The sequence below is a fragment of the Nerophis ophidion genome, linkage group LG20 (genome assembly GCF_033978795.1).
Source record: "Nerophis ophidion isolate RoL-2023_Sa linkage group LG20, RoL_Noph_v1.0, whole genome shotgun sequence".
Taxonomy (NCBI): domain Eukaryota; kingdom Metazoa; phylum Chordata; class Actinopteri; order Syngnathiformes; family Syngnathidae; genus Nerophis; species Nerophis ophidion.
In genome coordinates this window covers 46,299,279-46,326,798 of record NC_084630.1, presented here as the reverse complement: position 1 = coordinate 46,326,798, position 27,520 = coordinate 46,299,279, and the positions used below count along the sequence as shown (strand labels likewise).

Genomic DNA, 27,520 nt, shown 5'->3' with positions numbered 1-27,520 from the left:
TAAAGGGAGTTTTTTTTTAATCCACAAATGTAAGTTTGTAAAAACAAAACCATATTTCCTTCACACAAACAATTCAGTCATTCTCTGTCACTTTTATATTGCATAAAGGTCTGGGGACATACATATAAAACAATCACAACACAATCATCATATTACAAAAAAGTAATATAATTAATAAAATGGATGAATAGAGACGCAACAAATGATTCATAAAGTCACATTTCAAAACTGTATAAAAGACAACTGTTCAAATGATGTATAAAGTAAATAATAATATGCTTCCTGAAGTGGTCCAGAAGATGTTTCAGATGTGAACCAGTACATATGTATATCATATAAAGGTGATAATCTATGGGATTATTAACAATTGGAAATAACATTATGTAACACTTCAATATTCCAAACACGTATAAAAACAGTATTATGAATAAGTCTAAAATTGTATTATGAATATATACACACATACAATGTTTATTGTGTGTAAAAAAATGTATTGTACTGTTTACTCTCACCTTTTCAGTCAAACTGTTCCGTTAATTTTTTTAATAAAAGTACACAATGTTGCATATTAATGCATGTATTTGACTGAAAAAAGCCCTGTAATAAAATATCTCAGCAATAAATGTAGAAGCATATTAAAAAGGTTGTTACACAACAACAATGTCACACATGTCATATGTGCTGATGTTGTTAGAAAGTCAAAATGAAAGTCTGGACAGTTTATTTCAAATCCTGCAGTTTCATTTGCTGCTGCTGTTCTCACCAGCACACTTGTGTTTCTTACACTGGTACTTAGAAGACAATCTTTCACCACACACACTGCAACTCAACACTTTCTCTCCTGGGTGTGTTCTCATGTGTCTTTCAAGCTTTGATCGTTCCCCAAAGCTTCTGTTGCAGATTAAACAGGAAAAAGGTTTTTCACCAGTGTGTATTCTCTTGTGTCTTTTCAAAGTTAGACTGTCTGTAAAACCTTTACCACAGCTTGAACAAGAAAAAGGTTTTTCACCGGTGTGTGTTCTCTTGTGTACATTCAAATTATGACTTTGTGTAAAACCTTTACCACAGACTACACAGGAAAAAGGTTTTTCACCAGTGTGTGTTCTCAAGTGTACTTTCAAATCCTGACTTTGTGCAAAACCTTTACCACAAATTGAACAAGAAAAAGGCTTTTCTCCAGTGTGTGTTCTCATGTGTTTTTTCAAATCCTGACTTTGTGCAAAACTTTTACCACAGATTGAACAAGAAAATGTTTTTTCACCAGTGTGTGTTCTCATGTGGACTTTCAAATTCTGACTTTGTGTAAAACCTTTACTACAGAGTGAACAAGAAAAGGGTTTTTCTCCAGTGTGTGTTCTCAGGTGGGTTTTCAGAAGACTATGGTATTTAAAAGTTTTGTGACAGTGAGAACATGTGAAGTGAGTGTTGTCAGTGTGACATGTTGCATCATCTTTAGAGTCTTCATCATCAGTGTCAGGAGAGTGTGACGTTGTGTCCTCACTATCTGATAGTGGAGCTAAGAGCTTGTCTGCTTGTGATCCTCCACAGTGGTCTCCATCAGCTTCTGTTGTCATGTGTTGTGTTGAGCTGCTGCTTGGAGGCTCCCCCCCTCCCCTCTCCTCACTTTCACCTTTCACCTCATCATCTTCACTCTTCACAGGGACACCAGTCACTGGGAACTCCTCCAACCATTTAGGCTGACTGATGCCCTCTTCCTCCTCTTCCTCTTTAATGTGTGGCGGCCCTCGGTCCTCCTTTTCCTCTTTAAAGTAGGGGGTCGGTGGGTCCTCCTCTTCCTTTTTAATGTGAGGGGTCAGCAGGTTCTCTTGCGCCTTAAAGTGAGGGGTCAGTGGGTCCTCCTCTTCCTTTTTGATGTGTAAGATCAGTGAGTCCTCCGCTTGCCCTTTAATGTGAAAGGTCAGTTTAACACGATGGGTCTGTGGCATCCCGTCTTCCTCTTTAATGTGGGGGGGCTGTGGCTCCTCTATTCCCTCTTTAATTTGTTTGGGATGTGGTACCTCTTCTTCCTCATGTATGTTGGAGGACTGTGGTTCCTCCTCCTGTTCATTAGGTAGAGGTTCTTCTTCGACGTCTAACAATACAGGAGAAAAAAACATTCTTAGAAAAGTTCAACTTTGCTCAGTCTTATGAGACATTGTTCTGCACCAACATTAAATAGGATGAAGTAATCAGATTACTGACTACTCCTTCAAAAGGTAACTTGTTTATCATTAATAATAGTAATAATGGATTAGATTAATTTAGTGCGTTTCTGGACACTCAAATTGCGTTATAGTGAGAACTGAGAAGGCATTATTCATGCAGTCCACACATGCAATGTGGTGAGCTACATGTAATTATAATAATAATAACAATAACAATAATAATAATAATAATAATAAGTAGATGAAGCAATTGCTGAAGGAATTGTGTGTGAAAGCTCAAATACTGAAGTTGAACTGAAATGCTGACAGAATGTAGTATGAATGTAAGAATAGTTTGAATATTAGAGAGGTTTGAATGTTGAAGAGTTGGAATTCCCAGGAAAACTGGAATTTGGTTTAAAACTTGGGAACATGTTAGTTTGAATGTCCAGGATGAGTGGAATAAGTTGATGTTGGAATGGTTTGAATGGGTTCATATCAATGGTAACTTCTTGGAAATTTGGGCAAAGCGGGATTTTTTTGAAAATGATGAAGAGCATGAACAAGTTGAATTGGTTAGTGTTGGAATTGTTTAAATCTGTCAAGAAATGTTGAAGTAGTAACAGTTTTTTAATTGAAAAATGGTATTACTGAAGTTTGTGAAAACCGGGAATTTTTCTAGTTCTTAAAGGCCTACTGAAATGAGATTTTCTTATTCAAACGGGGATAGCAGCTCCATTCTATGTGTCATACTTGATCATTTCGCGATTCTGCCATATTTTTGCTGAAAGTATTTAGTAGAGAACATCCACGATAAAGTTCGCAACTTTTGGTCGCTAATGAAAAAGCCCTGCCTTTACCGGAAGTATGTGCTTGTGACGTCACGAATTGCAGGGCTCCACACATATTCACAGTGTGACCGGGCAGTAATTCAAGGCAGGCGCATACTATATGCCCGGCGGCAATTCAAGGAAATACGGTTGTTCTGAAGGTTTGCATGTTTGTTTAATAGTTACTTTAAGTTCTCCAGTTAGTAGATAATTTCTGTTAAGGGATTATTGTTATTATTATTATTATTTATTTCTATTTAATACGTATCGTATGGGAAAGCCAAAATGTGTATATTTAAGTTGTTTAACCGTTGCTATGGCTTCCGTTGCCGCAGTAACGGGCAGTTCCTTTTCCGCTGGTAGAAAAAGGTTTAAAAGAGTTCCGGCACTAGCAGTGCAGTGTCGGTAGTTCTACATGGAAGACAGTTTACCACGACTGCAGATTGGCGAAAGAACCACAGTAAGAGTATTATTTCCAAGTGTAAGTGACAGTGTATCATTTGCACTAGTTTAAGTTTAGGACATTTGGGCACTTCACGTTGCCAGTATACGTGAAGTGCATGCTAACCACTAGGAAGCTAACCGCAGCTCGTACTTGTGGTTGTGTGCTGCACCATGACTTAAAGAACGGCATCTTTAGTCACGTTTGCTTTCAGTTTGTTAGAGAGACCCTCTCCCCGTTGACTGTGTAGTTTGGAGAGCGAGTGTGGGACAATATAATGAGCTTAGTTGCGTGCTACTGTTGCTACGTCGCTGCGAGGGACCCAGACAGCGCTAGGTTGGCGTGTCCATTGCACGCGCTCACGGACTAGTCGACAGAGAGGTGACCCTGGACGAGGCTGGTTCTCCTCTCGCTCCAGACTGGACCTCCTGAGTCGTGCTAAAGGAAGCACGGCCGTGCTTTCCTCTCCCCATCTCTACTCCACAACGGGAGGTCCCCCCCCCCTCCAACACCCCCTTTGTATCCAGCAGTTTCAACTCACCACCACACCCCTAAGTGCACCACCGATTCATCAGGCCCGCAACAGACAATCTTCTGGCCCAACCAAGGGGCCCAGGTTGGACTGTGTGAGTGATTGGTTTAGTGTGGGTTGTTCAAATGGGGAGGTAGCGTGTGAGTGGGGAAGAGTGTATGAGTGTAATCAATGTCTGATTATTGTATTTTAATCCGGTTATTGTAAAGTAAATTGTTCAACTTTATAAGCCGTCTCCTCTCGCTCTCTCTTAGAGTAGATTCTTACATAAATATTGAATAATTCGAGTCATCCCAATAAGGTGAAATACAGTCCTTTACAGGCTCCCGTACAACGGTATTATATATATATAAATATAAATGTGGAAAATGTGGGTGAATGTGGAAGTAGTGTCAAAGCGCTTTGAGTACCTTGAAGGTAGAAAAGCGCTGTACAAGTACAATCCATTTATCATTTATATATATACATACCCCGCCTTCCACCCGATTGTAGCTGAGATAGGCTCCAGCACCCCCCGCGACTCCGAAAGGGATAAGCTGTAGAAAATGGATGGATGGATATACCGTATTTCCTTGAATTGCCGCTGGGGCACTAATTAATTTAAATCTTCTTCTCACTTCTGCACTTACCAAAAGCATGCGGTAGAAGTAAGCATGTAACTTAGATATTAGGTTTCACTATTTAAAAGCGTTTTGTGTCACTAGTGAAAAGCGCTGTATAAATATAATTCATTTCACTAATTCACACGATTGATGATCATTCATTTTTAAATGGTGGTGTTAAAAAGCAAATAAATCTCCATCTTTAGTGATAAATGTGGCCCCCGGATGAACATGTGTCACAAACATTGTATTAGATGATATGTGGATGTTGTGCTTACTTGGACTGTGATGAAGCTGTGAGGACTCAGGTGGTTTGTCTTCATGCTCTTCAGTCTTCACAGAGACAACAGTCAGTGGAAACTTGCTGACATCAGCCTCCTCCTGCCCTACAGGACACTCTCCCTCCTGACTGATCCACACTTCCTCCTCTTCCTCTTTAATGTGGGGGGGCTGTGGATCCTCCTGCTGCTGAAGGGGACGTTCTTCTTGACGAGCGTTCATCTGTTGGACGTCCGCAAGACAACACAAACAAACTTCAGCTCAGATGTGTCAAATGTTGTTTAGTCTATCAAATATAAAATTTTCCAAGTGGACTGACACCAATTTGTGGTGATGTTCTTCTACACATGGAATAATCATCAGTTATTGATTATTATGAATTGTGTAATTGATCTTGTTTTCCGCATTTACATTAATTATTGATAAAAAGTAACAACTTATAGAAAACCTCCTGCTGGGATTTTAATACCGTCATGACTGCAAGAAGTCAGTCTGCACGTATAAAAGTTTCATTGTGCTGCAGCATCAAGTGACGCCAACTGGCTCCTCCCACTACCAACCTACCAGCCAACCTTGACGTGCACCTCCAAAATAGTCCCACCTCACGTCAACGGTGACCAGGACTACAGAGCTGTGGTCGGTTGGCTTTACTTTTATGCGCAATATCCTCTCCTTGTTTTTCCTTCTGCGAAAGCAACATTTTTAGCCCAACAGAAAACGAACAGAAGTGCAGCGAAGCACGTGTAACAAGTGCAAGCAAGTGTGGCCGTGTGATAGTATGTTGGGTGATAGTATGTTGGGTGATAGTATGTTGGGTGATAGTATGTTGGGTGATAGTATGTTGGGTGATAGCATGTTGGGTGATAGCATGTTGGGTGATAGTATGTTGGGTGATAGTATGTTGGGTGATAGTATGTTGGGTGATAGTATGTTGGGTGATAGTATGTTGGGTGATAGTATGTTGGGTGATAGTATGTTGGGTGATAGTATGTTGGGTGATAGCATGTTGGGTGATAGCATGTTGGGTGATAGTATGTTGTGTGATAGTATGTTGGGTGATAGTATGTTGGGTGATAGTATGTTGGGTGATAGTATGTTGGGTGATAGTATGTTGGGTGATAGTATGTTGGGTGATAGTATGTTGGGTGATAGTATGTTGTGTGATAGTATGTTGGGTGATAGCATGTTGGGTGATAGTATGTTGTGTGATAGTATGTTGGGTGATAGTATGTTGGGTGATAGTATGTTGGGTGATAGTATGTTGGGTGATAGTATGTTGGGTGATAGTATGTTGGGTGATAGTATGTTGGGTGATAGTATGTTGGGTGGTAGTATGTTGTGTGATAGTATGTTGGGTGATAGTATGTTGGGTGATAGTATGTTGGGTGATAGTAATAGTATTTTGGGTGATAGTATGTTGGGTGATAGTATGTTGGGTGATAGTATGTTGGGTGATAGTAGTTGTGTGATAGTATGTTGGGTGATAGTATGTTGGGTGATAGTATGTTGGGTGATAGTATGTTGTGTGATAGTATGTTGGGTGATAGTATGTTGGGTGATAGTATGTTGGGTGATAGTATGTTGGGTGATAGTATGTTGGGTGATAGTATGTTGGTGATAGTTGTTGGGTGATAGTATGTTGGGTGGTAGTATGTTGGGTGATAGTATGTTGGGTGATAGTATTTGGTGATAGTATGTTGGGTGATAGTATGTTGCTTGAACTTTTAATGTTGATGCTGTAAAGCGTTTTTGAGTATGTGACTTATTCCAGACTTAAAGTACAAGACGTTCGTTTCTTTCTAGTAACAAATGTTTAATGTCTTTAAGCGTGACTGTAATATACAAAAAAAACAGTTAAATTATTAAATAAGTCCAATGTAATTCTCATAGAGAAGATATAAAATACACTCCTAAGAAAAAAAACGCTTATATATATATATTTGCTACAAAGGCCTGCTAGCGGGCTAACGCTAGCACGTTAGCTTCGAACAACATATCAGGTAAATAAGATAAATAATATGAAAATATATCATGTATATTACCTCATAAGCCGCGTGTAGAAGAGGAGTGGAATATATTCTTCTATTGTTACACCAGCAACTCTTTCTTTTTTCTTCTGTGGCCGGGCGAAGGAAGTGTGCACCACTCACTATTGTCCCAGTGAAACACGTGTTTGAAGGAAGTGTGCACCACTCACTATTGTCCCAGTGAAACACGTGTTTGGCAAACAATTGTTCCGCGGTTGAGAACACCTCGATGACGTCACACAGAAGGAAGAAACAAAACAAGATGGCGACTGGCGAAGAATACGTTGTTTTGGTTATTATGGTTTTTAGGTCTTAATTACAACGTACATGTGCACATTTGTGTCGTTTAAACACAGTAAACGTCGTTATTAATTGTTTGTATGTGGATACATTAGTCTGAGTGCACTTTGACGTGCTAGCCCAGCCTGCTGGTTAGCTTAGCTTGTTAGCTGCTAACAAAGAGAGGCGGAAGTGATCGACACATCAAAGCAGAGATCCAATGTAAGTGGAAAGTGTTTTATTGTGTGAACATGTCTACATTACAAATGATGTGAGTGTTGCATAATCAGCGACTAACTGCTGCCGTTGAAGAAATATTTGTGATGTTAGAAAAAAGAAAAAAATGATAGCAAAGTACAAGGTGGAACTTTGATCAACAAAAGAGGAGAAGGAGCGACAACATCAATTACTGGACGCTGTTTTCAAGAAACATCAAGTTGTGTTACACATCCATCCATCTATCTTCTTCTGCTTATCCGAGGTTGGGTCGCGGGGGGCAGCAGCCTAAGCAGGGAAGCCCAGCCTTTCCTTTCCCTAGCCACTTCGTCCAGCTTTTCCCGGGGGATCCCGAGGCGTTCCCAGGCCAGCTGGGAGACATAGTCTACCCAACGTGTCCTGGGTCTTCCCCGTGGCCTCCTACCTGTCGGAAGTGCCCTAAACACCTCCCTAGGGAGGCATTTGGGTGGCATCCTGATAAATGCCCGAATCACCTCATCTGGCTTCACATTGATGGGGAGGAGCAGCGGCTTGCTTCTCACTCTATCTCTAAGGGAGAGCCCTATTTCAGCCACTTGTACCCGTGATCTTGTCCTTTCGGTCATGACCCAAAGCTCATGACCATAGGTGAGGATGGGAACGTAGATCGACCGGTAAACTGAGAGCTTTGCCTTCCGGCTCAGCTCCTTCTTCACCACAACGGATCGATTCAGCGTCTGCATTACTGAAGTCGCCGCACCGATCCGCCTGTCGATCTTACAATCCACTCTTCCCTCACTCGTGAACAAGACTCTGAGGTACTTGAACTCCTCCACATGGGGCAGGGCACTCCACCCTTTTCCGGACTAGAACCTTGGACTCGGACTTGGACGTGCTGATTCTCATCCAAGTCGATTCACACTTGGCTGCGAACTGATCCCGTGAGAGCTGAAGATCTGGCCAGTTGGAAACCATCAGGACCACATCATCTGCAAAAAGCAGAGACCTAATCCTGCAGCAACCAAACCGGATCCCCTTGACTGCGCCGAGAAATTCTGTCCACAGAATCGGCGCCTTGGCGGAGTCCAACCATCACTGGAAAAGTGTCCGACTTACTGCCGGCAATGCGGACCAAGTTCTGACACTGATCGTACAGGGATCGGACCGCCACAATAAGACAGTCCGATACCCCATACTCTTTGAGCACTCCCCACAGGACTCCGAGGGACACGGTTGAATGCCTTCTCCAAGTCCACAAAGCACATGTAGACTGGTTGGGCAAACTCCCATGCACCCTCACTGACCCTGCCGAGAGTATAGACCTGGTCCACAGTTCCACGACCAGGACCAAAACCACACTGTTCCTCCTAAATCTGAGGTTCAACTATGTGCGTAAACTCCTTTCCAGTACTTCTGAATGGAGGCTGAGGTGCTTGTACATATTGACACAAATATATAAAAAACACTAACCTTGTGACGGATGCTCTTGCAATTGTTCTCTTGATCTTTCACAACACCTGGTGGCCACAATAATTCATGAAGTCAAGCTCATGGCTCAGAATGTTGGCTAATGCGGACATGTTTGTTACTGGATACTTTCTATCAGACTTCTGTTCTGGAGACTTTTTGTACGTATTAAGCAACTATAATTATTTGATATGCTTAAAAGTGCTGTTTTAGCTTAGCTGTTGAGTAGCTGCTAACTCTGGCGTGTCAAAGTGCAGCCCATAGCTATGTTTTTTACCGACAACGGGTAGTGTTGAAAATGTGGTATTTGCGTGTCGGTCCAATCAGCGGCAGCTACGCCCTGTTTTGTGATTGGACCTAAGTCTTTGGCTTGGGTAGGCGGGGTCGAGGCTACCAAGCCAGGTGGTACGAGCACGAGCACGGAGAGCCTTTGTAGTGGTGTCGCAGCTCGGTGGTCGTGCCGTCAGGTAACACCAGAAGGTTCTTTCTGTGCGACATTCACCGGTGCTTTTTTTCTCCCTGGACTCCGACTTCATATCTGGTGTTTGTCCTTCAGACCTCGGCCAAGAAGCCACGTAAACAGTGTGAAGAATGTGGGCGATAAGAGTGTGTGTGGGTGGGCATGAACTTGCACCCACTTTCAACTGGAACTCAGGACATATGATTAGTTGCACGGCCTATTCTTATCTATATTAAACATTTCTTAATCACTTCATCCTTCATTATCTTAATTGTATCCCAACTTCATCCATCCATCCATTTTCTACCGCTTATTCCCTTTCGGGGTCACGGGGGCGCTAGCGCCTATCTCAGCTACAATCGGGCGAAGGCAGGGTACACCCTGGACAAGTCGCCACCTCATGGCAGGGCCAACACAGATAGACAGACAACATTCACACACTAGGACCATTTAGTGTTGCCAATCAACCTATCCCCAGGTGCATGTCTTTGGAGGTGGGAGGAAGCCGGAGTACCCGGAGGGAACCCACGCATTCACGGGGAGAACATGCAAACTCTACACAGAAAGATCCCGAGCCTGGATTTGAACCAGGACTGCAGGAAACTTCCGTATTGTGAGGCAGACGCACTAACCCCTCTGCCACCGTGAAGCCCAACTTTAACTACCTGTAAAAAATGAGTGACTTATTGTTGTCCATTTGTAAATAAATTGTTTTTCTAAATTATAGTCTCCTCACTTTAACCAGACAGTCGATAGGACAAAAGACCCTGCGAGGACTTTGCCCTTTAAAAGGTAAAGCCCAAAAAAGGACAGTATTAAGATGAGTTCATTACATTTGCTATGAGGCATTTTGTTATTGATATATTTTTTTTTGTTACTTGGGGCGGTATAGCTCGGTTGGTAGAGTGGGCCGTGCCAGCAACTTGAGGGTTCCAGGTTCGTTTCCCAGCTTCTGCTATCTTAGCTGTTGTGTCCTTGGGCAAGACACTTTACCCACCTGCTCCAGTGCCACCCACATTGTTTTAAATGTAACTTAGATGATGGGTTTCACTATGTAAAGTGCTTTGAGTCACTTCACATGACATGTTGTTGTTCTATTTTGTAATATCAAGGGGAACTGCACTTTTTGGAATCATTCACAGTCCCTATGTAAGGTAAAGTTAAGGTCCCAACGGTAGTCACACACTAGGTGTGGTGAAATGATCCTCTGCATTTGACCCATCCCCAAGTTCACCCTCTGGGAGGTGAGGGCAGTGGAGGCCGCGCTCGGGAATCTTTTGGTGATTTAACCCCCAACCCTTGATGCTGAGTGCCAAGCAAGGAGGCAATGGGTCCCGTTCTTATAGTCTTTGGTATGACTCGGCCAGGATTTGAACTCACGACTCTCCAGTCTCAGGGCAGACACTCTAACCACAAGGCCACTGAGCAGGTCAATGGTTAATGCATCCTAAATAGAAAATAAACCTTAGCAAAAGTTAGCTAACAATTAAATCATTGGTAGCCCTTCTATTCTGCCTATAAAGTGCTCCAAATAACATCCTAAAACCTTCAACATTTTAAATACACACTGTAAGTATATATGTAATGTAGTAACATTCTTATTAAAGGGGAACATTATCACAATTTCAGAAAGGTTGAAACCAATAAAATTCAGTTCCCAGTGGCTTGTTTTATTTTTCAAAATGGTTTTCAAAATTTTACCCATCATGGTATATCCCGAAAAAAGGCTTTAAAAGTGCCTGATTTTCGCTATCTGTATATCCACCCGTCCATTTTCCTGTGACGTCACTGTGTGACGCCAATACAAACAAACCATGGCGGATAGAACAGAAAGATATAGCGATATTAGATCGGATTCAGACTCGGATTTCAGCGGCTTAAGCAATTCAAAAGATTACGCATGTATTGAAACGGATGGTTGGAGTGTGGAGGCAGATAGCGAAAACGAAATTGAAGAAGAAACTGAAGCTATTGAGCCATATCACGACAGACAGCGCAACGAGTACGAATTCGGTGATCGCCGTCTAACCAACGATTGCATCTTTTGAACACTGGAACAACTTAAATCCGTCGATTGGTATGTGTTTGTTTGGCATTAAATTGTTGGTGGAGGGAAAGGCTGGATGCAAATATAGCTACAAATGAGGCATAATGATGCAATATGTACATACAGCTAGCCTAAATAGCACGTTAGCATCGATTAGCTGGCAGTCATGCCGTGACCAAATATGTCTGATTAGCACATAAGTCAATAACATCAACAAAACTCACCTTTGTGATTTAGTTGTCTTTATTGTTGGAAATGCATCTGCTTTGGGTGTCGCAGATATCCACACATCTCTGTGCCATCTCTGTCGTAGCAGCGCTATCGTCTGTAAAATGTGCGGAACAAACGAGGGACTTTCACATCTTTTGACCACTGGTGTACTTGAATCCGTCGATTGGTATGTGTTTGTTTGGAATTAAATGTGGATGGAGGGAAAGGCTGGATGCAAAAATAGCTACAAATGAGGCATAATGATGCAATATGTACATACAGCTAGCCTAAATAGCATGTTAGCATCGATTAGCATGCCGTGACCATAATGTTTTCCAAGGTACGGAAAACAGTCGAAAAAACGGAAAATAATCAATCAATCAATCAATGTTTATTTATATAGCCCCAAATCACAAATGTCTCAAAGGACTGCACAAACCATTACGACTACGACATCCTCGGAAGAACCCACAAAAGGGCAAGGAAAAACTCACACCCAGTGGGCAGGGAGAATTCACATCCAGTGGGACGCCAGTGACAATGCTGACTATGAGAAACCTTGGAGAGGACCTCAGATGTGGACAACCCCCCCCCCCCCCCCCCCCCCCCCTCGAGGGGACCGAAAGCAATGGATGTCGAGCGGGTCTAACATGATACTGTGAAAGTTCAATCCATAGTGGCTCCAACACAGCCGCGAGAGTTCAGTTCAAAGCGGATCCAAGACAGCAGCGAGAGTCCCGTCCACAGGAAACCATCCCAAGCGGAGGCGGATCAGCAGCGTAGAGATGTCCCCAACCGATACACAGGCGAGTGGTCCATCCTGGGTCTCGACTCTGGACAGCAGTACTTCATCCATGGTCATCGGACCGGACCCCCTCCACAAGGGAGGGGGGGACATAGGAGAAAAATAACAGTGCTGATTTGACTTGCTGTGTGTAATGTGTTTGAGAAAATGGCGGATTGCTTCCCGTTGTAACGTCACGGATGAAAGGTCATTTCTCCGGCAGCGAACAATGGAAGGGCGTTTCAATCGCCAAATTCACCTTTTAGAGTTCGGAAATCGGTTAAAAAAACATGTGGTCTTTTTTCTGCAACATCAAGGTATATTTGGTATATGATTGATGAAAGAATAATTTTAAAAGAGGCTACAAAATCTCCTAATTTGGCAGCTGACATATGCAGTAACATATTGTATCATTTGTAATTGTATTATTTTGTCGAAACAATTCTTTTTAATGTACTTGTTTATTTACTGTTAACATCTGGTTACTTTATTTGAGAAAATATTACTGGAAGTGATGTAATATTTTACTGCATATTTCAGCAACCAAATTAGGAGCCTGTGTAGCCTGTTTTAAAATGGTTCTATTATTAATTCAATACGAAATAATATATGGTAAAATAAATTTTAAACCAAATCGTCTATCCATAGTAAAAAGTCCTGTTATTCTAGTTGGTTTTTAGTTTCCTGTGAATAATGTTGTAAGAGCAGTGTGTTTGTGCATCACTGAGATTTCAAGACAGTTCATATGATAACTTGTTTTTCCTAAGTACTGAATGCATTGTGTGACTGAGCAGAGATGGATGTTTCTCAAACTTGTGTTTGTCTTGCAGACGTCTGTGAAGAACATCTTCACCCTGAGCAACAGAAGTGGAGCTTTAGGATGCGGACGGAGGAGCCACAGCACAACCTCATTAGGAAGGAAGAGGAATACCAACTGATCCCCCATTTTAAAAATGAAGAGGAACACCAACGGATCCCCCATTTTAAAGACGAGAGAGAAGACCCACTCACACTCCATTTTAAAGAGGAAGCGGTGGATCCACTAAGCCTTCCCATTAAGGAGGAAGAGGAGGATCCACTGACCCCTCACATTAAAGAGGAAGAGGAAGAACACAGCATCAGTCAGCAGGGAGAGCATCTAGAAGGACTGGAGGAGGTTGATGTCCCCAAGATGCCAGTGACTGGTGTCCCTGTGAAGAGTGAAGATGATGAGGTGAAAGGTGAAAGTGAGGAGAGGGGAGGGGGGGAGCCTCCAAGCAGCAGCTCAACACAACACATGACAACAGAAGCTGATGGAGACCACTGTGGAGGATCACAAGCAGACAAGCTCTTAGCTCCACTATCAGATAGTGAGGACACAACGTCACACTCTCCTGACACTGATGATGAAGACTCTAAAGATGATGCAACATGTCACACTGACAACACTCACTTCACATCTTCTCACTCTCACAAAACTTTTAAATCTCTTAGTAAATTGAAGACACATGAGAACACACACTGGAGAAAAAACGTTTTCATGTTCAATCTGCGGTAAAGATTTTACTCATAGGCACCATTTAAAGGCACACATGAGAACACACACTGGAGAAAAACATTTTTCGTGTTCCATCTGCCGTAAAGATTTTCATCAAAGACAAAATTTGAAAGCACACATGAGAACACACACTGGAGAAAAACCTTTTTCATGTTCAAACTGTAGTACAGGTTTTACTCAAAAGCAAAATTTTAAAACACACATGAGAATACACACTGAAGAAAAACCTTTGATATGTTCAGTATGTGGTAAAGATTTTTGGCAAAGGCACTATTTCAAAGTACACATGAGAACACACACCGGAGAAAAACCTTTTATATGTTCAGTCTGTGGTAAAAGTTTTATAGAAAGACAGCAATTAAAAGCACACATGAGAACGCACTCTGATATAAAAACATACTCCTGTTCAAACTGCAACAAAACCTTTCGTCACCTAATCACTCTTAAAGTACACATAAGAACACATACAGGAGAAAAACCTTTTTCATGTTTAATCTGCAGTAAAGATTTTACTGGAAGGCAGTATTTCAAAATACACATGAGAATACACACTGGAGAAAAACCGTTTTCTTGCTCAGAATGTGGCAAAAGTTTTGTAATAAAGCAAACATTAAAAGTACACATGAGAATATACACTGGAGAAAAACCTTTTTCCTGCTCAGAATGTGGTAAAAGTTTTGCAATGAATCAAAGTTTAAAAATACACATGAGAACACACACTGGGGAAAAACCTTTTTCATGTTTAATCTGCGGTAAAGATTTTACTCTAAGGCCCCATTTCAAATCACACATGAGAACGCACACTGGTGAAAAACCATACTCCTGTACAAGATGCAATAAAAGTTTTCATCATCCAAACTCTCTTACAGTACACATGAGAAGACACCCAGGAGAGAAAGTGTTGAGTTGCAGTGTGTGTGGTGAAAGATTGTCTTCTAAGTACCAGTGTAAGAAACACAAGTGTGCTGGTGAGAACAGCAGCAGCAAATGAAACTGCAGGATTTGAAATAAACTGTCAAAACTTTAACTTTGACCTTCTAAGAACATCAGCACATCGATTCTAACAGTTGTAGATTAGATATTTTAAAATCTTTCCTTTTTTTCAGTCAAGTACATGTTTTAATATACGACATTGTGTACTTTTATTTAAAAACGAACAACATTTTGACTGTAAAGGTGAGAATAAACAGGAGAAAACATGTTACAAATACGTTTTATGTGAGATTTAGAAATCAATTTTAACTTTTAATGATGTTATAGATGAACTCCTTTAAATGATGTACATATTTGTTTTACATGTGTTCATACCTTTGCTTTTGAATACTCATAAATCCCTCTTAGTTCATATTTACTGGTTCACACCTGAAACATCTTCTGGACCTCTTCTGGAAGCATATTATTATTTACTTTATACAACATTTGAAATGTTGTGTTTTATACAAGATCATTTACTTTTAAAATGTGTGACTTAATAAAGGATTTGTTGGGTCTCGATAATCCATTCTTTTAATTATCTTTGTTACTCTCTTTCTTAATATGATTATTTTTTTATATGCATGTCCCCTTTATGCAATAAGTAGATGAGATCAAATATCAACATTATATGTGGAAGGTTATGAAGAGTAATTTTGTTTTTAATAATCTACATTTCTTATTAAAAAAACTACACATGACAATTGTTTTTTGAAGTGGTTCATGATTTTTTTCTACCACTTGTCCCTTTCATTTATATGTATAGCAAACTTGTCCGCCAAAGGGTGTTGCGTTTTGGAGAAACTCCTTCTGTCAGAGTGCTGTTCAACACAGTAAAGAGGAACCCAAAGATGCACAGGACGCTGAGTAAAACACTTCTTTTACTGCGGAAATCTACTCACAGAAACAATCCAAACAGGAGGTAACAAAAAGCGACGGTGCGAAAGAGAGAAGACAAAATGTGCATCGTGGAAAAAAGAACAAAAGATACTTATAAAATAAAATAAACTCAACTTGGTTTGGAGTTAGAAGACGTGCACACTACCAAACAACACCAAGATGGATGGCACTGGGAATGGCCAAGGGAGCAAAATATTGGAAGCATAAAATCAGGTGGCGGGGAGCGGATTCACCGAGTGCCATCCGGCTGTCAAGGTGCTGCTTAAAGGCCTACTGAAAGCCACTACTACAACCACGCAGTCTGATAGTTTATATATCAATGATGAAATATTAACATTGCAACACATGCCAATACGGCCTTTTTAGTTTACTAAATTGCAATTTTAAATTTCCCGCGATGCATCCTGTTGAAAAGGTTGCGGAAGGATGACGCGTGCGCGTGACGTCACGGGTTGTAGCGGACATTTTCTTCCACACCGATCACAGCTACAAGTCGTCTGATTCAATGGCATAATTACACAGTATTCTGGACATCTGTGTTGCTGAATCTTTTGCAATTTGTTCAATGAATAATGGAGACTACAAAGAAGAAAGCTGTTGGTGGAAAGCAGTGAATTGTGGCCGGCTGTAGCAACACAAACACAGCCGGTGTTTCTGTGTTTACATTCCCTAAAGATGGCGATGAAGCTCAAGCGAACACGGTTGGATTGGACCACACACACAAAGTACAGTGTATTATGCAGCCATCATTTCGAAAGATCGTGTTTCGAAGAGGGTCCCTTGCGAAGGGCAGAGATGGGCGTCGCCACCACCTGTCGACTGCTGCTAAAGAAAGGTGCGAGGCCAACTATTTTCAACAGACCACAACCAGCCATCAGTGGCAGTGCTTCCACAAGTTCAGACCATCCCACGCCGTCCACAAGTGGACAGACCATGCACATGAGGTCTGCATTTGCCAAAAGGGAAAAGGAGAGGGTAAGGATCTTAATTTCTAGTTTCGATAGTCATACTCACAGACATATATAGTCATAGACTACTCCATGAACAATGAAATAAATTAACAATAAAATAGTCTACATATAATTATTGCTCCAAGTTCTAGTCAAATTCCTCTGCAGTATAAAGTATCATACATTTACTGACATTACTGTCAATAGATTACAACAGACCAGTGGTTTTCAAATGGGGGTACACTTGTTTAACAGTGCAAAATATTGCTCATTTGTAGTGGTCTTTCTTCAACTATTTGGGAAAAAAGATGTAAACACTGAATATTGCATTGTTGCATTTATTTTCACAGTTTATGAACTTACATTCATATTTTGTTGAAGGACACTCGACACTTTGTATCATGATAAGTTTATTATGTTGTGAGCAGGAAAATGTACAATTGTAATTTGCAGGCTACGTAGACGACTTGATCAGGGAGGTTTTTGCTGGCTGCAGACAGACCCCTGACGAGAGAAGACCAGTCAGCGTCACCGTGGATGTGCCTCCCTTCCTCTGCGATGAACTGGAGAGACAAGGAGGAAGCCTTCACCAAGCACAGGAGTCGCTTCGCTAAGCGTTAACTACAGTGGCCATGTGGATTCTGTTGCAGTCACTGCACGTCTTGGAACCCCGTGTAGTCCATCCATGGATATGTTGTTCTGATCTTATGTACTACACAAGCTGGTAGTGCCACCCTTATCTCCTTCCCCTGATATCCCCAGCAGAAGCGGACAGACTGTCGACATGCTGTGTATCGTCTCCACCTGGAAGTACAAAATAGTTAATAGCAAATTATGGCACCTGTTATTATCCAGACATGGATACACAGTGACTCACTGTTCTCAAAAGACTTTGTCATGCATTCTATTCATTTGTCATTTACTGTTGCAGTAAATCGTAAATATTGTTGACATCTACGGTCCATGTATGTACTACTTCTATGATATATAATGTCATGTACATTGTAGCACAGTACATTTCACAGAATAAGAATACGATAAGAAATTGCTCATTCTGACTTATCTTCCAAAGGTTGATAGAATAAAGAATAATTTAAACCTCTCTCATTTTGCTGTTGCTGCGGCACACCATATTGCTGTTTGTAGGCGTAATACGCTGTCTGCAGCACCCATTCATCCAGACCCAGATTGAAAGCCAGGGTGGTCTCAGATGCACGTCTCCACCCCCTCCTGCTCCATGGTTGTGGCCACTGCCTGTATCTCATGACAGCAGGCACACTCAGCCACTGTCTCCATGTTCACGCAGTTGTGACATTTACACCTGGAAATAGAAATATTCATAATATTTGTAAATCAATTCATATTTTTGACACCTGCAATCTGCATACATGTGCTAAAATTAAAATGATCATTGTCTTGTTGTGGATCTTATTAATCTACATGTTTTTTTTTGCGTGCATGTTTTTAATATTGGTATATGGAGCTGTGGCCCATAGGAATAATGTCTCCCAGCTGGCCTGGGAACGCCTCGGGACCCCCCCGGGAAGAGCTAGACGAAGTGGCTGGAGAGAGGGAAGTCTGGGCTTCCCTGCTTAGGCTGAAGCTGCGGATAAGTGGAAGAAGATGGATAATTAGTTTTGACATTGTGTCAATGATAGATACTTAGTCCTGTGCCTGGGGTGTAAGTTGTAACACTAACAATAACAGTGCAAGACTAGGCCACAAGCTAAAACTAGTCTATAAATAAATAACATTTTACCATTCTGTATTCTGAAGGCGATCTATGTGGTGTGCTACTCCAGCATCAATATCATCAGCGTCCTCCTGACCGTCACTGTCAGCGTCGGGTTCAAAACGGTATGGCTCTATCCCTTGTTGGAGGTGGCCGAGTAGTAGCTGCCACCCCCATGGCTGCCATGGCGCCTCTCACAGCATCTTCCCTATCTGAATCGCTCCCACTGGCCTCTAATCCTTCACTCTCACTTTCCTCATCCACAAATCTTTCATGCTCGCTCCAATTAATGGGGAAATCGTTGCTTTCTCGGTCAGAATCGCTCGGGCTGCTGGCGTCCATGATTGTAATTAAAGTGTGGATGTGAGGAGTCAGACAATCTGTGATGTCACGCGCACAACTTCCGGGAAAGGCAAGGCTTTTTTATTAGCGACCAAAAGTTGCGAACTTTATCGTCGATATTCTTTACTAAATCCTTTCAGCAAAAATATGGCAATATTGCAAAATGATGAACCTGCTATCCCCGTTTAAATAAGAAAATCTCATTTCAGTAGGCCTTTAAGTCCTGTCGGTTTGCTATCAAACTTCTGGCATTCAACTGAACAATGAACATGGCATTGGATTGTGGTCACATGACTCAGTCTCATCTACTCTCTGGAGTTCACATTGCACCGGTTCCCATGATAGTTCTTTTACATTTAAAAACTTTGACCATTATTTTGATCTTCTCAGTCTTATTTCTTGCCTGTTCTGTCCAGTTTATTATGTATGCCGGGAAGACAACTAGTTTGTCCATAGAAATTTCTGTATTTGTTGTTTTTTATCACTTGAACTGTTCTCACTTCTGCCTTGTTCTCCACTATCTTGTTATCTTACTTTAACTGCCTCTGCATATGTAATATTTCTTTCTACTTTGATATGCTGTACTTCTGTTGCTTGTTTCCTTCTGACAGAGCCCCCGTATGCTGCTGTGTGATTCCCCCACAGTTCATCTGTTCATGACTTCCACATTGTCCATACTCCTGCTCCCCTCCACACCTTCCACATCTCATCTTAGCATGACACACACTAGCAATGTGCCATAGTGTTGCCACTTAAAACAAGGTAGTGGGGGTGGGACGTAAAGTCTAAATGTAGAAGCTTAAAAACCCTATCATGATTCTTTCCGGGAGGATTTCCTCGACAAAGTGCACTAGCACAGATTCGCTCTCCATCGTTTCTAAATGCCATCAAACTCATCATCATTGTGACAGTTCCCCCTTGTATTTATTTCTCTTTTCAAATCTTTTAAGTTTTCTTTTTCATTTCCTCACTTCTATTATTTCCTTCAGTATTTTATTGCACAGCTTTTGCAATCGCATTGCTTTTGTTCTTTTACTCTCCATTTTTACATTTAGTCCAAAGACTTCCGTCCTTTAGCACTGTGGCCATCTCCACCTCTCCAATGTCCTTCTTTCATCCCTTAACCAGTGTCATCAAACTAATATCTTTCATGTCTTCATCTGACTTCAATTCATATATAATCTTGCAATTATCTACCATAATCTTTTTCCTCCTTTCTACTCTCTTAGCGCTCTACTTTCCTTCATGACCTCCTCTCCCCTTCTTTCGTCTCTCCCTTCTAGTCCTATCTATGTCCATATCTTCCTCATACATCAGCTGACTATCCCCTTCCATGTCTTTTTACCCAGCTACCAGAAATCCATAGCTGGGTAATGGTGAGGTTTAATGAAACAAAAACAAAAAAGAATCGCCTAAAACCAAAACTAAAAATGAACTAAATCTCCTCTGTTCTGTACATCATTGTCCAAGTGACATTATATTGTCATCTTCCTCTTTATGCCATTTCCTCAAGGTGACAGAAAAACATGATACAACCTGCCTATCATGTGATTCTACCATGTTGGCAAAATACAAACACACAATATATTGACATATATAACACATAAAACATGGAATTAGAAGTGAACAGTACCCATCCCTACCAGCAGGTGTTGTTGTACTGGAAACTAATTTACAAACACAACTTCATCACACACAATACTCCACTATGGAATTGTTCTTATATTAAAATGAGAAACAAATCCATCTTTGTACAGCAATGGTTTGAAAAAGGCATTTGGTCACTGATGCACTTATTGAGTGATACAAATATTTTAATATTTGAAGATTTCATTAAGTAAGACCTGCAAGTAAAAACTATTACACATTTTAAAAAGGCTTTCATTCAAAATATTCTAGTTACTGCATATTTTTAAATTCTTTACTATTTCTTCCTTGTTATTGTTTTGTCTGGAACAAAAAAATACTCATAAATTAAAAGTTTCCATTCTTTCTAAGGCAAAAAAGTCAATTTAAGAAAAAAAAAGATGGAATTGACCACTTAAAATAATTTTTGGGATGTTGTTTTGCAATTGAAGACAACACTTGTTCGATCTGTGACTGGGAAACACAATAAACAGTTTATCTTAAGAATGTATGCAAAGTAAATCTCTGTGGGATGATGTACAATATTGGCTTTTGTCTGACACTCCAAACTTTGACTGATATTGATGTTGTTTTGGGGATGTTAAAAAGAAAAAAAAAAGTTTAAAACACAAAACTGGATTTATTTGATGTATCCACAAATGTAAGTTTGTAAATACAAAACCATCCTTTCACAAAAAAAATCTGCCGTTTTCTCTCACTTTTATATTGCATAAAGGTCTGGGGACATACATATAAAACAATCACAACACAATCATCATATTACAGAGTAATAACGATAATGAATAAAATAGATTATAGAGACCCTGTGACGTTTGGCTGGCATGGTGTTGCGGGTCGTTCTCTTAAGATGCAGTTCGGGCTCGGACACAGCGTAAGGTAAGAAATATAGATTTATTTACACTTATAAAACAGACTAAGAACAGAAAAACTGGCACCAGGCACAAAAGGCAAAACCAACAGAACTAGCATGAGAGCTAGAAAAAAACAAAAGCATAGCGCAGAAGCTAGCAAGTACAAAATCGGGAATCAGCGTCGTCACTCTAAACATTTCTTCAGAGAAAATAAAATCCTTAACATGAATATTTATGAAACATGTCCACAAAAAAAATCTAGCTGTCAACACTGAATATTGCATTGTTGCATTTCTTTTCACAGTTTATGAACTTACATTCATATTTTGTTAACGTATTATTCAATAAATATATTTATAAAGGATTTTTGAATTGTTGCTATTTTTAGAATATTTTTTTAAAATCTCACGTACCCCTTGGCATACCTTCAAGTACCCCCAGGGGTACGCGTACCCCCATTTAAGAACCACTGATCTACGGGATTATTAACAAGTAGAAATACAAATATGTTATACTTCAATATTTCATATGAATAGGTCTAAAATTGTATGATGAACATACACAAAATATATATTTATATATGAGTGTGTGTATACATACACACATGTTTATTGCATGCAAAATATGTATTTCATTGTTTACTCTCATCTTTTTGCTCAAATTGTTCTGTCAATTTTTTAATAAAAGTACACAATGTTGCATATTAATGCATGTACTTGACTGAAAAAATGGTAATATAAAATATCTAATCTATAAATGTAGAAGCATATTAAAAAGATTGTTAGACAAACAACAATGTCACACATGTTATATGTGCTGATGTTGTTAGAAAGTCAAAATGAAAGTCTGGACAATTTATTTCAAATCCTGCAGTTTCATTTGCTGCTGCTGTTCTCACCAGCACACTTGTGTTTCTTACACTGCTACTTAGAAGACAATCTTTCACCACACACACTGCAACTCAACACTTTCTCTCATGTGTCTTTCAAGCTTTGATCGTTCACCAAAGCTTCTGTTGCAGATTGAACAGGAATGTGATTTTTCACAAGTGTGTTCTCATGTGTCTTTTTAAATTCTGACTTTGTGTAAAACCTTTACCACAGGTTGAACAAGAAAAAGGTTTTTCTCCAGTGTGTGTTCTCATGTGTTTTTTTAAATCCTGACTTTGTGTAAAACCTTTACCACAGGTTGAACAGGAAAAAGGTTTTTCTCCAGTGTGTGTTCTCATGTGTACTTTCAAATCTTGACTTTGTGTAAAACCTTTACCACAGATTGAACAGGAAAAAGCAGTTTCTCCAGTGTGTCTTCTCATGTGTACTTTTAAATATTGACTTTGTGTAAAACATTTACCACAGATTGAACAGGAAACAGATTTTTCACCAGTGTGTGTTCTCATGTGTCTTTTCAAAGTATTACTGTGTGCAAAACCTTTACCACAGATTAAACAGACAAAAGGTTTTTCACCCGTGTGTGTTCTTGTGTGTGATTTCAAATGTTCACTTAGAACAAAACCTTTACTACATACTGAGCAAGAAAAAGGTTTTTCACCAGTGTGTCTTCTCATGTGGACTTTCAAATTCTGACTAAGTCCAAAACCTTTACCACATACTGAACAAGAAAAAGGTTTTTCTCCAGTGTGAGTTCTCATGTGTCTTTTCAGACGACTTTGGTATTTAAAAGTTTTGTGACAGTGAGAACATGTGAAGTGAGTGTTGTCAGTGTGACATGTTGCATCATCTTTAGAGTCTTCATCATCAGTGTCAGGAGAGTGTGACGTTGTGTCCTCACTATCTGATAGTGGAGCTAAGAGCTTGTCTGCTTGTGATCCTCCACAGTGGTCTCCATCAGCTTCTGTTGTCATGTGTTGTGTTGAGCTGCTGCTTGGAGGCTCCCCCCCTCCCCTCTCCTCACTTTCACCTTTCACCTCATCATCTTCACTCTTCACAGGGACACCAGTCACTGGGAACTCCTCCAACCATTTAGGCTGACTGATGCCCTCTTCCTCCTCTTCCTCTTTAATGTGTGGCGGCTCTCGGTCCTCCTTTTCCTCTTTTAAGTAGGGGGTCGGTGGGTCCTCCTCTTCCTTTTTAATGTGAGGGGTCAGCAGGTTCTCTTGCGCCTTAAAGTGAGGGGTCAGTGGGTCCTCCTCTTCCTTTTTGATGTGTAAGATCAATGGGTCCTCCGCTTGACCTTTAATGTGAAAGGTCAGTTTAACATTATGGGTCTGTGGCGCCTCGTCTTCCTCTTTAATTTGGGGGGGTTGTGGCTCCTCTCCTCCCTCTCTGATGTGTTGGGAATGTGGTACCTCTTTGTCCTCATGTATGTTGGGGGACTGTGGTTCCTCCTCCTGCTCACGAGGAAGATGTTCTTCATCAACGTCTGCGGGACAGGAGAAAACAAACATTCTTTAGAAAAGTCCAGCTTTGCTTAGTCACATGAGACATTGTCCTGCACCAACATATGATCTCACACTCTCATCAGTTTCCCCTCACAGCAGTCAGGGTACTTCCAGCTGACACATGAAGAAGACTTTCAGGAGAATGCCTTCCCAGGCCAACCCCCAATCCACCTTATTCATATAAAAACCTCCTAAAAGTCATTCCTGCAATCCTTAATGGTAGATGCCATACGTGAAAGTGTGCTGTTCTCCCTCTGAATAAATCATACACACACAGGAAATAATGTACCACATGCCAGCCTCCACGCAGTAGTACTAATGATGAGCTCCCCCTGCTGGTGGACAATAATTACAGTGATTTTCACATACATCTTTAGAGACATGTCTGCTCTACAAAAGCATGAGCATAGTCAACATCCGTCCATCCATTTTCTACCGCTTCTTCCATTCTGGTTACGCATATTGGCCAAAAAACAAGGCATCTGTTTTGCTTTCATTTAGATAGTGTCGCTACTAGGGCTGGGCGATATTGCCTTTTTTTAATATCGCGATTTTTTTAGGCCATATCGTGATATACGAAATATATTACGATGTTTACCTTATTATTATTAATAATAATGGATTGGATTAATTTAGTGTGTTTCTAGACACCCAAATTGCGTTACTCTGAGAACTGAGAAGGCATCATTCATGCAGTCCACACATTCTGTATGGTAAGCTACATTTAATTATGATAATAATGATCAGATGAGGCAATTGTTCAAGGAATTGCTTGTGAATGCTGACATTTAACTGAAATGCTGACAGAATGTAGTATGAATGTAAAAATAGTTTGAATGATGAAAAGGGGTTAAATGTTGAAGAGTTTGAATTTCCAGGAAAACCAGAATTTGGTTTGGAACTTGGGAAAGTGTTAGTTTGAATGTCCAGGATGAGTGGAATGAGTTGATGTTGGAATGGTTTGAATAGGTTGAAAAATGTGGGGATTGTTCAACTTGGAAAAGTGTCACTCTGGTGGGTGTACGGATGTGTGGAAGGTACGTAGACACAGAAAACTCCCCCACAAGCATGTTTGTGTGACTGACAGAAATATTTAAAGTCAATGTCCAGAGGTATTAAAACATTAGTCAATCAATCAAACAAGCGGTCAATGAACTTTGCAGTCATGGATACACTGTGTGTTTATTCTCTCCGGCTGCGGCTCTCGAACTGCATACAAAAGGTCTTCTTTTGTTCGTTTAGTCCGAAAGTGTAACAAAGCGCTGCCTCAATACGGAAAAAATAAAGCGCGTCTGGGGGCCCAAACGTTGCCATTCTTTTGTGAGTGTAGGCGTGTCGTCCTTATGTGACATCATCACGTCACCTTCATGAGGAAGCTGAGCTTGTTTCATACACGACTCCCCTCAGCCGTCTCCACTCCAACACACATGAGCAGCTAACTTGGCTAACATTAGCAGGTGTGGTGATGCACCACACGTGACCTACGGTGGCCTGGGATGGACAAACCAGACAATTCTCACAAGACCACAACTCTTCATCTCTCACCTTTCCAAAGTAATAATCCAATCAATAATCACTGAACTCAACAAAAAAAATAAGGCATATTATTTCAACAATGACTTACGGAGTCAAAGAATTGGCTAATATAACAAAATCTACTGTTCATTGCAGAATATCAGGGAAACGGACATAAATGTAAGAGAAATGTTGTCATTGTGAGGAGAAGCAACATTTTTAGGGAAAATAATGTGTTCTCGACCACTCATTCATCCTATAAACACTCAACCGTCCCATCCTTGAGGCGGTCATTCGAAATAGCGACTAAACTACGAAGCTAAAGCTATCAAAGAAAATCCATACACCCACAACACATCTCATCTGCTTGTGTTGTTGTGAACGACATCATCCATGTTGCAACAGTCGCCTCCACAAATCAAGCTGAGAACAGCAACACACTTTCCCCTTCACAATAATAGGTATATTATTAATAAAAGTTTAAAGAAAAAAAACCTTACACAAGCATAATTAACTTATTGATGCATTTACACTATTATACTTTGACCCAAAGTATGGGTCAAAATTGTCCAAAGATTTATTGCACAAATAAATGTGAGCGATTCTGCATTTAATTAAACTGGAAAGAAAAAAACCTTTGCTTTGGAGACCTTCTAACTTGCCTTGGTGCCCTAAAATATGAGCCCTCCTTTAAGGCAACACTTGTCTTGACCTTAAAAAGTAAAAATTTGAGGCCTGTCTATGATGGGCCTTTTTCCCATCCATCCATCCATTTCCTACCGCTTGTCCCTTTTGGACTCACAGCAGGGCAGAAGGCGGGGTACACCCTGGAAATTTCCATAAAACCTTTACACTATTTATTTAAATCGTATCCTAACTAAAAATGTATCCTCCAGTTTGTGGCTATTGTAAGGCATATTTCCAGAGGATATGCATTTTTACAGCATGTTTTAAAGAGATAGCGATTAAAAAATGACTTCTGGGTATATTATATTGATCAACTAATTATTATTTAGGGGGCTTAATGAGCGGAATAGAGGCGCTCCCATTGACTCAATGGATACATCTAGGACAGTTAAGATTTTGCTGACGTTTCTTTAGAACTTAGAATGCATAAAATAAAAAACAAAACATGTTATTGTTTAACATAAGGTTCGTGAACGATAGGCAAAGTTAAAAGAAAAAATCTGATCCCCTTTGATTTGTTTTCTACATCTTGTGAACGGGTTGATGCTGTGGTGAAAGTGAGAAAATAAATGCATGTCGGGAAAATGAAAATTTCAGCAAAAATGGCTGGCAAACGTTTTAAAACCTGGTTAAAGATACACATGGCAGAAAGGCATGTGTATGTTGTCAAATGGTGGTAGAATTAGCTTTATTATTTGGGTCATGCCCCTGGCCCGGCTCTGACCTGTTCCACCACTGACAGTTTGTAGTACAAATGGACTGGGATGTGTAACTCCTCTTTAGTAGTTACATTCCACAGAACACCAACAACCACGTGGTTGCAAGACCACGTTGCAAGTAGCAGACGGAATGCATCATCCTCACAAGGCAACACAACTTATTATACACAATATATTAAACATGGTGTTACTAATGAAATATAAAGTTAGTGAAGATGTGAGAGTAAAAAGTAAACAAACCTGTTCTGTGTAACACAACTTGATGATGTTTCTTATAATAAACATCCAGTAGTTGATGTTGTCGCTCCTTCTCCTCTTTGGTTGGACAAAGTTCCTCCTCATACTTTGCTATCATTCTTTCGCACATTTTCACACAATCACAACACTTTACTCTCACACTTGATCTCTACTTAGCGATGTGTTGATAACTTCTGTGTCTTCTGTTAGCAGCTAACAAGCTAAGCTAACTAGCGAGCTAAGCTAACTAACAAGCAAAGATAGCACGAGAAGCGGCACAGTGCTTCTAGCGCATCGAGACCACTTTATCCTTAAATAAAGATTCAAAGATGTATTTTATACGACGTAAATATTTCAAACTGGAGAACAAATAATAAGAGTGACTTATTAGTCCTGCTCGCGGCTTTCTGCGTCGATGTGCTTTCACGACAGTTGGCACACTTCCGCTGCCTTCTGTTTACGCCGGAAGCTGGGAATGACGTCACAGCCGAGTGGACGAAGAGGTAAAATATTGCCTGCTGTCACTGTTACCATGCTTTTCTTTCCTGTAATATTTATTTGAATAACAATGTGATATAAAAGAGTGTCTTTAAAAAAAAAAAAAATTAAAAGTATACCAGACAACGCTTTAATGTTGGGGTTCAGTGGCGCCCCCGTGCGACATTCATTGCAATGACAGGAGTGAAAGTGCTAGAAATTGTAGCGATATTACTGCCTGATTTATTTAGATTTACC

At 40.4% G+C, this 27,520-nt stretch overlaps 2 protein-coding genes across 2 annotated transcripts; one reads left to right on the top strand and one right to left on the bottom strand.

Annotated features, from left to right (window-relative positions):
- Positions 1 to 27,233, bottom strand: LOC133538577 (oocyte zinc finger protein XlCOF8.4-like). Its single transcript, XM_061880230.1, has 5 exons — positions 26,789 to 27,233; positions 22,275 to 23,608; positions 6,872 to 6,886; positions 4,829 to 5,051; positions 1 to 2,092 (listed from the first exon to the last, which is right to left on the bottom strand). The coding sequence occupies exons 1-5, from the start codon at positions 26,913 to 26,915 to the stop codon at positions 741 to 743; spliced, it is 3,051 nt and encodes a 1,016-aa protein (XP_061736214.1). The 5' UTR covers positions 26,916 to 27,233; the 3' UTR covers positions 1 to 740.
- Positions 7,124 to 15,332, top strand: LOC133539232 (uncharacterized). Its single transcript, XM_061881408.1, has 2 exons — positions 7,124 to 7,357; positions 13,129 to 15,332. The coding sequence occupies exon 2, from the start codon at positions 13,179 to 13,181 to the stop codon at positions 13,833 to 13,835; it is 657 nt and encodes a 218-aa protein (XP_061737392.1). The 5' UTR covers positions 7,124 to 7,357; positions 13,129 to 13,178; the 3' UTR covers positions 13,836 to 15,332.
- Positions 27,234 to 27,520: the final 287 nt, after the last annotated feature.